Consider the following 12026-nt stretch of genomic DNA (forward strand, 5'->3'; position numbering starts at 1 on the left):
TGCTTTCATTTCCTACCTATCACGGATGCTGTTTTATAGTTTGGGACGGCAGGGAGAGGAGGGGTTGGTTAGCTTTGTAAATAACTAAACATTACAGTGCCATGGAGGAGAGAGATATTCCCAAGAAGAGCTACAGGTAGCAGACCCCAGATAATATAAAAATACTTGAATTCTAAATGTGTACACCTGAAGCATGCACAGAAAAGTCAGCTCTACAAAAACTGAAACAGAGGTGAAAACATTAAAAAAGATTAGCCACATATGTCCAAAAGGCAAGTAATATGATCAGCAGGGAGCTGGTAACGGAGAAAAGCCCACGTCACGCCATGAACTTCCGTCAGTTCTCCTGACGTGAGCACTCACACTCGGGATCCAGGTGACTGTCCAGCTTCTTACCTCGTTGCGCTCACTGGCTGGGATGTGTGAAGGCCGCGCTTCTTCATCCAGTGGCTCAATCACTGTCACCTCTGCAAACTCCTCCACCGACTCTTGAAACTCGGGCAAGGACCTCCGTCCATAACGCTTCCCACCTCTAACATATTTGGGCTGAGCTTCTAGTGAGCAGTCTGGGCAAGGAGACAAGAGGTGAGGCCACATTACATGAGAATCTCAGCCTCAGGCTGACACAGCCGTCAGACACGGGCTCTTATACCAGCCCCAAAATAAACCACCACTGTCTGCCAGCTGTGGTGGCAGTGGGTGTGTATGAACCATCAGGTCACATATGGAGCATGACTTCTAATTCTGAATGACTTGCAGCACCCTGAGAATACATCTGCCTCTGATGGGAGAGATCCAATGATGGCAGCAAGGGATTTAACGTAACAGTTCAGAATTAAGATCAGGAAAAGGTCAGGGGTCATATCTGTTCTTCTGTTTATTAAGCTGGTGTTTTGCAGGGGTTGGGGGGTAAGGGGGAGTGGGGAGACCATACTGACAAAGAGATACCTTGGAGGAAGTCTTGGAAAAGGGTAAGAAAATGGACACCGTATCAGCACTGAAAAGTTAGCATCCACACCAATTAGTCTGAAACACCTCCCCTTACCTCAATGACTCCTTTGTTAACCGTTCCACTTTCTGATCTCTCAGACAAGCAGGATGACAGAACAAAGAAACTGACACAGTAGATTCTAATCAATGACAGCTAGTCACTTATATGAAACCTGGCATCAAGACCTCATTATAAAATTAAAAGCTGTGGAATAAAATCGCAAATGTAAAACCACAGTAAGAAAAAGGGTGTATTGTGTTTTTCCTCTTCATGAGCATCAGTGTTACACAAAATAAAAAGGAATGTGCATGAGGGGAGAGTCATCTCTTGACCTTAAAGAAGGACTTCAGCATTTTGACACAACAGGTCTCAGGTTCAACATTCACCACCACCACCACCACCACCTTCACCACCACCGCCACCACCACCATTACAAACTAACCTTTTTCTACAATGGATAGCTTTAAAGCAATAAAATAAATACTTCACTCTATTCAAATGTCATCTCATAGTTTTTTTTTTTTAGTACCTTGCATAGTATTAGAATAAAACATTCTATTAAAATACGAAAGACTGGCAATGCTTTGATTTCTGTTGTCTTATTTTCCACATAGACATATTGTCTGATTGAACATAAGTCTTAGCAAGATATGTCTGAACTCAGACACGTAGATGTTTAAATGAGATATGTCCATATATCATCAAAATGAGGGTGGTTGATTAGATAAGAACTCAAAGAGCAGAACCCTTCCCTTATCACCATTGGGGCCATGTTAGGGGTTGGCCACTACTTTCCAGTGTCCCTGGGAGGACTGGTGACCCTGTTCAACTCACCACCTCCCCCACCCCATGCCTTTCCTCTGCAAGCTTGGATTTCACTCTATTCACAAATGTGGCCCAGAAGCATTCCAAAAATGCTCGGCGAAGCTCAGAGTGAAGTATTTATGCTCGCTATGTAATTTCTAGCAATATTTACATCCAGCTTTTTAAAAGTCCCAGCCAAGTCATTTTATTAGGTCGAGCGATTCTCTTGCGGGAAGAGTTTAAGCATACAGAATCTGTATTGAAAATCACATGCATATTTGAAGGTACCTTTCATCAGAAGAGAGTGTGTCAGCTTGTGAGTATTCAGGAGCGGCCCAGACACCCGAGCTACTTGTTGGCAGCTGACACCCACAGATGCTAGTCAGATAAGAGGCAATGCAGAACCATCCTTAATTTATTACATATCCTTAAACATCAGTGGCAGACAACAAGATATACCATTTAGCGACGATGGGAGTTTAGAAAAAATTAAACGAAAAACTTGTAACCTCAGAAAATGGAGCGTGGGGATTTTCCCAGTGTGGGAAGAGTCGAGTCTTGGGGATGGAAGTAGCAAAGGAGCCACACGTCTTCAGAGGGGAAATAGCGGGAGAAAGCAAACATCTTAAGAAAACCCACTGTGATCTAATCCCACACCTCCCTGTGGATGAAACAATTCCCTAGTTATTTATGACTAACTATCCCACATCCCATGTGGCACAGAAAGCAGCAGTGGATCCAAAAGGGCTCTTTCTCTAAGCAGTGAGAGGTAACAGACTGCGAGCCAACAGGGACCCTGTTGGTTTATTTATTTACTTATTTATGCTTTGCCAGGAACTTTTAAAAAAAATTATCTCATCATAATAACCAAACTTTAACTTAATGATAAGCAAACTTTAACTTAATATCTTTCACAGACTATACATACGTGACCAAGTCAATTTCTACATAAGTCTATTAAACTGTATAATCTTTTCAGGAAGAAGATACCAGCACACACAAAGGAAAAATGGGTTATTAAGGTTTCCTCATCACTGAATTTTCTAAACCATCCATGTGACCAAGAAAGAATTAGACTAATCACACCATTTAAAAATAGTTATCTCTTAGAATTACACACACACATTCACACATTCCCCTCCTACTTAGATTAGAGCATCTGCGCTTACATAATAAGAGGGGAAGAGAGATGGGAACAGGAAGAACGTCCACAGAGAACACTCCTGGCTGGCAGCCACCACTGTGTCACGCATGTGAGAACTCGGATTCTTCTTAGCAACTTCCGCCAGGGCTCTAGAACTCAGCAGCAATCCACCAAACAGCGGGGATTTCAGGACACTCACACACTCAAGTTAAAGGCCTTGCCCCTTTCTTACCAGGCCCAAGGGAAGAAATGCAAAACTGCAGGCCCGGGGCAAAGTTTATTTCCTTTACAAGCGCATCTGGATGGAACTTACATATTTTCAGGGTTTCCTTCTGGAACAGTTTTATCTATGTTAGGTAATAAGGGATTATTTGGCTTATTAAGAAATGAAATTGCTGATGTCACAAAGCTTCCTTTAACATAGGTGTAAGTAACTGCTCTTAGGGGGATGGGAAATGGCAGTGAGACAAGTATAAAGGATGGCTGTGCCTTCAGTCATTGAGTTCCCTGAAAGTGTATTTACAATTCTGCCTGGATAGTCAAGCATCTGAGTCATTTTCCCTTCTTTCCCATTTTCTATTTCTCCTATTGGCATCACTACATAAAAACAAATGGGCTTTGGAGGAAAGCAGACCAGCCCGGCGTGCCTGGCGGAGCCTTGCACCCCATCCCCGGAGAGCTTATTATGGGATACACCACTCAGAGGAAGGTGGCTTCCAGGCATTCCCACCTGCCCTTGTTTAGACGATCTAGGTTTTATAAAACAAATGCTTGGTTATGAGCAGGGGGCAACAGAGAAACCATGCTTCAATCCCCTAAAGACTGCTGGAGGAACGTGGAAGTGAGGGACAGTCTCTGCAGAGCAGATGGCGAAAAGTCTCACGAAAAGATGAGGAAAATACTATCCCTTCTGGCCTTAGAAATTAACAAAGCCTGCATGCTCAGACACCGCGTTTTTTACTCCACATCTCATCTTTCCCAAGAAGAGAAACTCCACAGCCGTGCTAATGTTCACCTTCCAAATCTGGATGAACCACCATGCACATGCTATGAGTTTTGGCCAGAGGTCTTGTACATATAATAAAAAGAAAATTAAAATATAATGTCAGGGCCGGGCGAGGTGGCTCACGCCTGTAATCCTAGCACTCTGGGAGGCCGAGGCGGGTGGATTGCTCGAGGTCAGGAGTTCGAGACCAGCCTGAGCAAGAGCGAGACCCCGTCTCTACTAAAAATAGAAAGACATTATATGGACAACTAAAAATCTATATAGAAAAAATTAGCCGGGCATAGTGGCGCATGCCTGTAGTCCCAGCTACTCGGGAGGCTGAGGCAGGAGGATCGCTTAAGCCGAGGAGTCTGAGGTTGCTGTGAGCTAAGCTGACGCCACGGCACTCACTCTAGCCTGGGCAACAAAGTGAGACTCTGTCTCAACAACAACAACAAAAAAAATATAATGTCAGGCAGGGCAAACAAACAAAACTTGCCCACCTCATTCCTTTCCCAATTCCCTTCCCAGCAGCAGTGTGGAGGGCGAAACACATCTTCCTCAACTCCACACTAAGCAATACAGAGTATACTTTTCACTGTCTCCTAAAACTGACACAGCCATCTATGTGATGCAGATTGGAACTCTCAGCTCTCCTAAAACACTGCAGGGACAGCCAAAGGCAAAGCAATGAAGATGTAAGGAAAGCAGAAATAGTTACTTAAAAGCCTAAGTACTATTTATTTAATCGAATGCTTTCTTTGCAAAAGCACAAGCTTAGAACCTGGAATGAAGTAGCACTCATAGCACATACATGGGAAGTTAAAGGAGATTTTCAAAGATGCCCTCCCGTGTTAAGCAGATTCATTTAACCTGCATTTCCTGAACACCTGCCATGTGCACAGCATTATGCTGTACATGTTGAAGGATAAGATGGATATTATATAATCTTTTCAATCAAACTTCCCTGTTCCCCAAAATGACCTGAGGCTATTTCAAAGATGAGAAAGAAAGACCTGCCCTTGTGGTGCTGATATTCTCATTCTGGAATTGCTAATATAGAACTTTTCTTTCTACTACTCTTCCTGACCCATTTAGTGAGCCTGAGAAATCATTCCCAGAGACACTGCCCTATCCAGAGAACCTCAGCACAGGGGGTAAGGCAAGCAGGAGGCCTTTCATACCACATTTCTGCCAAGCTCACAGGATTGCTGAAATCCATTTGAAAATAAAAAGTGGCCAGAAATGAAGCATGTGCAAACCTCAAGACAAGCCCCCCCGCCCCCCCCAAGAAGCTTTCTTGGGAAAAGGCAGTCAGGCAGCAAATGAGCACCACCCAGCCCCACTGCACATCCACCTCCTCAACTATTCTGAACGCACCATTACACAGGGATCATGCAATCAAAGTGCAAACCCACACCTGATTCCAAATGAAAGAAAAAGGAAGAGAAAGAATCAAAGGGGAGACCAAGATCAAGAGAGAGAGAGACCTAGAGATACAGACAGAGGCTGATGGAGACAGACAGAGGCAGACTGAGACCAAGAGAGGGAGAGAAGCGGGAGGGGGCAGGAGATGGTAGAGACCTAGCAGCCTATGGAGGGAGGGGAAGGAGAGCAAGAGAAACAGATGGGGGTGGGGTGAAGAGCCAGGGGAAGAGTGAAGTGGGGGGGGAGGAGGGGAGTAGTAGAGGCAAGTCAGGGTGGTAGGGCAAAGAAAGGAGTGGGGAGGAGGACATCCCAAGGAGGGGAGATGAGAAGAGAGGTCAAGAGAGAATGAACAACATAAAACAGACATCAGCAAAAGCCTTCTGACATTATCTGCCGTTCCTTTTGCTTCCCAGACACCCCCAGCCCCATCACCCCATGCTTCTGTGTGCAAAGCCCTTTCCAAGGCAGCAGCTTGACTGGGTGGGGGGGGGGGGGCATTAGCACCTCGCTCTCCAACTCCTCCCCTCTCCTGGAATCTCAATGCAAAATGCAGATTTCAGTTAGGTCTTTCAGGTGCTCCCTGGATGCAGTGACAGAATTTAAGGAGTGGTCTCCATATTCTCACCTATCTGAATGATGCCTCTTGCAGGAACGCAGGGGCTTCTGGACACAAAGGTAATGGGGTGGCTTTGAGTAGCCCTGGCTGGGAGCAAGGCTTCGAGGGGAAGGTCAGCACCCAGCAAAGGTGCCAAAGATGGTGGATGAGTGTGGCCTGGCAACCGCAGGGCTGACTGGGCTGACTAGATGGTCTCTCTAAGCCCTAACAACAACAGGAAATCAACAGGAAAGAGTTTGAGTTGACAGTAATCATACGGATGCTTCCCCAGCCTTTTCATAGGACGGTCAACCAGCTGACCCCTGTGAGGCGGCTCTGCATCCTGAGCCATTTTGGGGAAGAAGGAAGAGATTCACAATTAACTCATTTCTTCCAAGTAACTTCTTGGCACAACTTTCTTATTTCTTTTTTTAAAATGGCACTTGGGGAACACAGAATATCAGATCTTTTATTGGCACAACTTCCACAGAACCCTTTCTCCTATGCATTTAGTGAAACTCATACTGTCTATAGCTCCCAACTTAATGATAACTACGATCGTATGTTTCTAAGAGCATTTTACGTGTTAGAATTATCTACTCATCTAGACAGTAACACTTTCCCGAGCAGCAGGGCTTCATGGACAGAGTCCAGGCTTTGGAATCAAATGGATCCAGACCTGGGCCCTTGTTCATACCCAGGTTCAGAATACTTAACCTCATGAACACTTAGTTTCCTCATCTGGAGGGAGGGAAAACAACAGGAGATCCATGGAGCAAGGCCACTGTCCCCACCTAGCAGCTTCTGTCCCAGGAGCTCCTGCAGCCCAAAGCCCTCTGGCCAGGAGCAGGTACCCAGCATTGGGCGCCTCTTGGAGCAAAGTCAGGAAGAGTCCAGCAGCCCTCAATCCCACAGCAGATCTCCTCCAGCTCACTGTTGGAACAGGTAAGATTTGTGGCAAATGTGTAATGACGTTATCCAGTTCGTCATCTCTGAAACCAGAGCTGTCCTGATCCCGATCTTGTTCTTGCCCCAATTTTCTCCTTGTTAATCTCCTTTCCCTGCGTCAATGGGCTGATGTGAGGGACATGCCAATTCTCTAATTTTAAATAATATCAGTATTTCTTGCATATGTACACATATTTTTTTAAAAGATCGCTCTTCTACCCTTAGTAAAATTATAACAATAAGTATTCTTCTACAGCACAGTTTAATAGCTGTGTAGTCTTTGATTACACAGTTACAGCATAATTTGTCCACTAATACACTGTCAAATTATTTTGCTTGTTTAGATAGGTTGAATATCCCTTATCTGAAATACTCAGGAGCAGAAGTGTTTCAGATTTCGGATTCTTTTTTTGATTTTGGAATATTTGAGCTATATCAGTTGAGCGCCCTAAATCCGAAAATCCAGAATTTTTGCTTTGCACATCATGTTGGTGCTCAAAAAGTTTCAGATTTTGGAGCATTTTGGACTTTGAATTTTTGGATTAGGGATGCTCAATTTGTGTGTGTGTGTGTGTGTGTATGTATACATATATATGTATTTCACTATTTCAAAAGACTACCCTATATACACATCTTTGTGTATATCCATAATTATTCACATGGCATAAAATCTGAGAGTGGGATTGGTTAGCCAAAAGCACATTATTATAGTTCTTGGTGATTATTTTCTTACATAATTCCAGAAAGGTTCCATCATTTTACATGACCACTGATAGGTGTGTTTCCAATTTCTCATGACCTCATAAACACACTCCTAACACCCTCTTTGTTGTTGTTGTTGTTGTCATCGGCGCTAATGGTGGTGGTAGTGGTTTGGTTTGCTTTGAAGAAAACTTCTGATCCTCACTGTTAGCATCTCATTGACCCCAAGAGAATAGAGACTAAGTTCTGACATAACCAAAGAGAGGACAGACAACAAAATAAGCCTCTTGGGCCACCTGTGTGTAATACTGCCTAAAAACAGGGACCTCAGTCAGACTTCAGCACCTGGTCCAAGGCCTCTGAACAGAGTTGCAAACACAAATCTTCAATCACAGCAAATCACAATCTAGCCCAATGCTGGGCCATAGGACCTGTTCCAATGCACATTTGCTGAGCAAATGAAAAGATATCTGTTAATTATATTTATGTTTTTTTTCAAAATACAAGAAAAATAATTACAGTTAAGGCAGTTCCTGGAATTAGGAAGGTCTGTTACAAAAAAACCAATCATCTATACCCAAACGATGCCTGATCCTATTTTTCTAATGAGTGGCTTTTGCAAACCTGAGTTTTTCCCCACCAAAAAACAAAGGATTGACATTTTCAATGAATTACATCAGGGAAAGAAGGGGCTTTCTGCATTATGCTAACATCTACCATGGGACAGAAATCTAATGCAAGATGCATCAAACGAGGACGAGATCTCTGGAGAGCAGATCCAGCTGGCATGTTGATGCCATGTAGCATAGAGCCCATGCCAGCATTTCCATTACAAAAATCTTATAATTCAAAGCTGTGGCAAATTGAATAGATAATAATTAAGTTGTTGCCCCTCTCTTATTCCAGAAAAATAATTTAAAAATTAAATTGTACACATAGATATGAGAGAGTTATGCCACTGGCAATGTTAATCAGTTTGGAATTTACAAAGGACTCCCTACTCCCAAACCCATTTTTCTTGCACTTATCTGAATTTCAGTATTTTTTATTGTGTTGTTGTTCTTATTATTAATATTATTGCTTTTTAGGGGGAAAATTCCACATCTTAGAATCATAAATATCAGAGTTAACAAGATGCTGAAAATAATCTAGTCCATACCCCCCAATCTAAAAATAAACTGTGCCTAGAGAAGTTATAAATGGCAGAACTCAAGATGATGGAAATAATGACTTAATTTCATCTGCTCTCAAATCCCATCAGAGCTTTGTTTCTGTTTAATTTATACACAACTGCCTTTTATTAGAAGAATATAAAAGCATGAAATATACTAGGCATTTGTCCTCAGGAAGAAGAACTTTATAGTGTCAATTTATATTAAGTAAAATCTTACAGAAACACAAAGCTAGCTTTTTTTGTAGACATAGACAATGTCATTTAGATATTAGGAGATAATACAATTGAATCTTGAAACTGAAAGGAATTTTAAGTATTTTCTGGTACAACCACTTTTACAAACGAGTGACTAAAGACTACAGAGGTTGTGATGTATAAGGTCACCCGATTAGAGGGGCAGAGCCAGTATTTTCCAGTCTCTCATTCAAGGGTCTTCCCATTGTATCAAGCTGACTTTTGTAGATTACAGTCTGATACAGTATCTGCTATTTTAACTTACAACAATCTTCAGTGTGATAAAATATCAATTCATGACCCTTGCAGTTTCTAAGGCTGTGCACTATGGTGCACCTATTTTTTTCAGTCTCCTGGCATAGTTAAAAGTAACCTTTTTTCTCAAAGTCTACCAAGTATACTGATTTGAAAGTGCAAGACAAAAATACCACAAACCTGGCCCGTTATGATAAAAGATGAACTAAGTACTGAGCAGTGAAATAATGCTGAGGACACAGGCAGCCCTGTCACCAAGGACCAGGTGAAACTTGCTTTTATTCATGCCTCCTTGCTGCCTCCAGCCACTTCTCAGACCCTTTGGCTTATCCATGTGAAGGATAAAGCCTTAAACTGAAGCCTCCTTGAATCACATCCCAGGGTGCATCCTTCTCTTAGCACCCTCCTCTGCCATTGTCTGTAAGACTTCAGTTAAGCTACAGCCCTCCTGGGGCCTCAATTTGCTCCTCAGTAAAATGGCAGTGTTCTCTCCAGCCCTAAAATGCTGTGGTCTAAGATTTAAGGGACAGCTACTGTCACAGAGGCAGAGGGAGAGATGAACTCGGGTGGCCTCCTGACATACCGCATTGGAATCCTGCCCGTGCTCTCTTTTTCTCTACCCAAACCCAGCCAGCCTGCAGGGGTAGAGTCACATTTTAGAGTGGGTGGAAGAATATTTGAGTGGAAAGAATTGCAGAATCCCCACAAACAACTGGAGGGGCCAGGGAGAGAGGGGCAAAAGACAGAAAAAGCAGAGATCCTCAGGAACAAAGCAGGGAACGTGGGTGGAAGGGCTGACTCATGCCTCATATTAGATAAAACATTCTTAAGGCACAGGCTCAACCCTGCCAGGACAAATGTTAGGGAAGTCATCTAAACGCTTGATGAAATGCTACCAATAAATACTTTGCTGCTGCATTACAGTGATTTGGGGCAGTTCCGTAAAAAAGATTTGCAGCAGCCTACCCAAAGGATGGAACACAAAGCAAAACTATAAAAATCCCTTCTGTGTGTTGTCCTGGAAGACTTGTACAAATTATGATCTCTGCTTGCACAGCAGTGAGGCACACACATAACTATGAAATCGCCATCTGGAGCTAGACTTATAAACTTCACTTCCTGGCTGTGCCCAAGCTCAACCAGCTATTGTCTAGCTCATCTTATTGCTCAGAGCACAACACCGCACTACTCTAGGGGGCACCCGTCACATTTGTAGTCACCATAAACCTGTAAATTTATTTCGACAATTTCCTGGAAGATGACAGTCCAGGTTTTGAAGAAAGGGCAGCAGAGGGATGACATGGATTAGTGGCAGGACTGCCCATTCCAAATCCACATAAAAGCACATTATTGGTATCACTACACAGAAGAGCATTGAATTTATGCTTATATTACCTATGCTCATATTAACTAAAATCTTCCCTGAGCAGTGAACACCACAGCTCTATTCAGGGCCCCTAGATCTCCCACCATTGTTATCAAGATGACAGATAGCCTTAAAAAAGCAAAAATACCAATTAACTGTGAGACCTCATAAGTAACTAAAGTCCATATTCCAGCAGTGATAACCTACAGAAATTTTATTGTTCGTCTGGAAAATCTCAAGAATGCAATAACCTCCCTCCCAGGCTCACTAGAGGCTTCTAGAGAGCTCTGGCAAGCCTCAGAATTGAGAATAACCTGCCTAGGGGTGACACCATTGGCAGAAAGGGGGAGACACAATCCAGAATCCAAAACACTGCTGAAGGCAGTATTCACACACACAACACAAATCTGGAGCATTTCAGGAGGTAGGATGAAGAACTGGATCACCAGCAACGGTAAGAAATGAGGTCCCATCTGTGCCTCATCTAAATAGGTCACATTGAATGACTTTGCATAGCCATAAAATGTTAACAATTCCGTCTCAGTCTCAAAACTGGACTATGTTTTTGATGTTCTTTTTTAAAGTCGGGTTTATTGAGGTATAATTTATATAGAGTACATTTCACTCCATTAGTGCCAAATTCTATGAGTTGGAAAAACTCATACAGTCAGGTAATTGCCAGCACAATCAAGATACAAGTTTCATCATCCCCAAAATTCCATCATTCCCCTTTATAGTCAACCCCTACCCAGCCCCTGAAAGCCCTTGACTTAATAAAGCCAGACTGAACTGTAACACAAATCGCCACACTGTTTAGACTTCCCCTTAAACATTTACCGTATTTCATTGATTCTAAGACACACGCACCCCAATACCAGATTTGAACACTCTGAAATTAGAATGTATTTTATAATCAATAGCATTTTACATTATAATTGGCAACAATTTTTGCTTTTAGAGATGCATAAAATAACAATGTATCTTATAATCTATGGTACTTTTTAAAAAGCCAATGAAGTATTAATACAATATTAAGTCTTTTATTTCATAATATTCATTGAATACTTACTATATGCTAAGCATTCTTCTAGGCATTGGAAATACAAAAAAGGAAAAAAAAAACATGTCCTCAAGGAACTATCACTTGAGGGGAGGAGACAGATAAACAAGTATAATATAATGTGACAATGTCTACAGTAGAGGTTATCCATTCACTAGGACTAAGCAAAATTATCTCTAGAATGGCCTCCGTTCCACTTTTAGGAGAAATTTCCCCCAAATCATATCCTTCCATGTACACAGGAAATAAGGATGAAGGCCGTTACCATTCAGCTTCACTCTGCTCATTCCAAGAATGAGTTATACCCATGCCATCTGACATATTGCCCAGGAATAATCCA

The 12026-nt window shown here is 42.5% G+C and overlaps 1 protein-coding gene across 4 annotated transcripts in view; it reads right to left on the minus strand.

Annotated features, from left to right (window-relative positions):
• NIN (ninein) overlaps positions 1 to 12026 on the minus strand; it is a 93573-nt gene that overhangs the window by 60771 nt on the left and 20776 nt on the right. For all 4 annotated transcript variants that reach the window (XM_069486848.1, XM_069486876.1, XM_069486858.1 and 1 more), the window contains one exon: positions 397 to 566. In XM_069486848.1, the coding sequence (XP_069342949.1) occupies positions 397 to 566 (170 nt within the window). The remainder of the gene's footprint in view (positions 1 to 396; positions 567 to 12026) is intronic.

The sequence above is a fragment of the Eulemur rufifrons genome, chromosome 2 (genome assembly GCF_041146395.1).
Source record: "Eulemur rufifrons isolate Redbay chromosome 2, OSU_ERuf_1, whole genome shotgun sequence".
In the NCBI taxonomy this organism is placed as follows: Eukaryota; Metazoa; Chordata; class Mammalia; order Primates; family Lemuridae; genus Eulemur; species Eulemur rufifrons.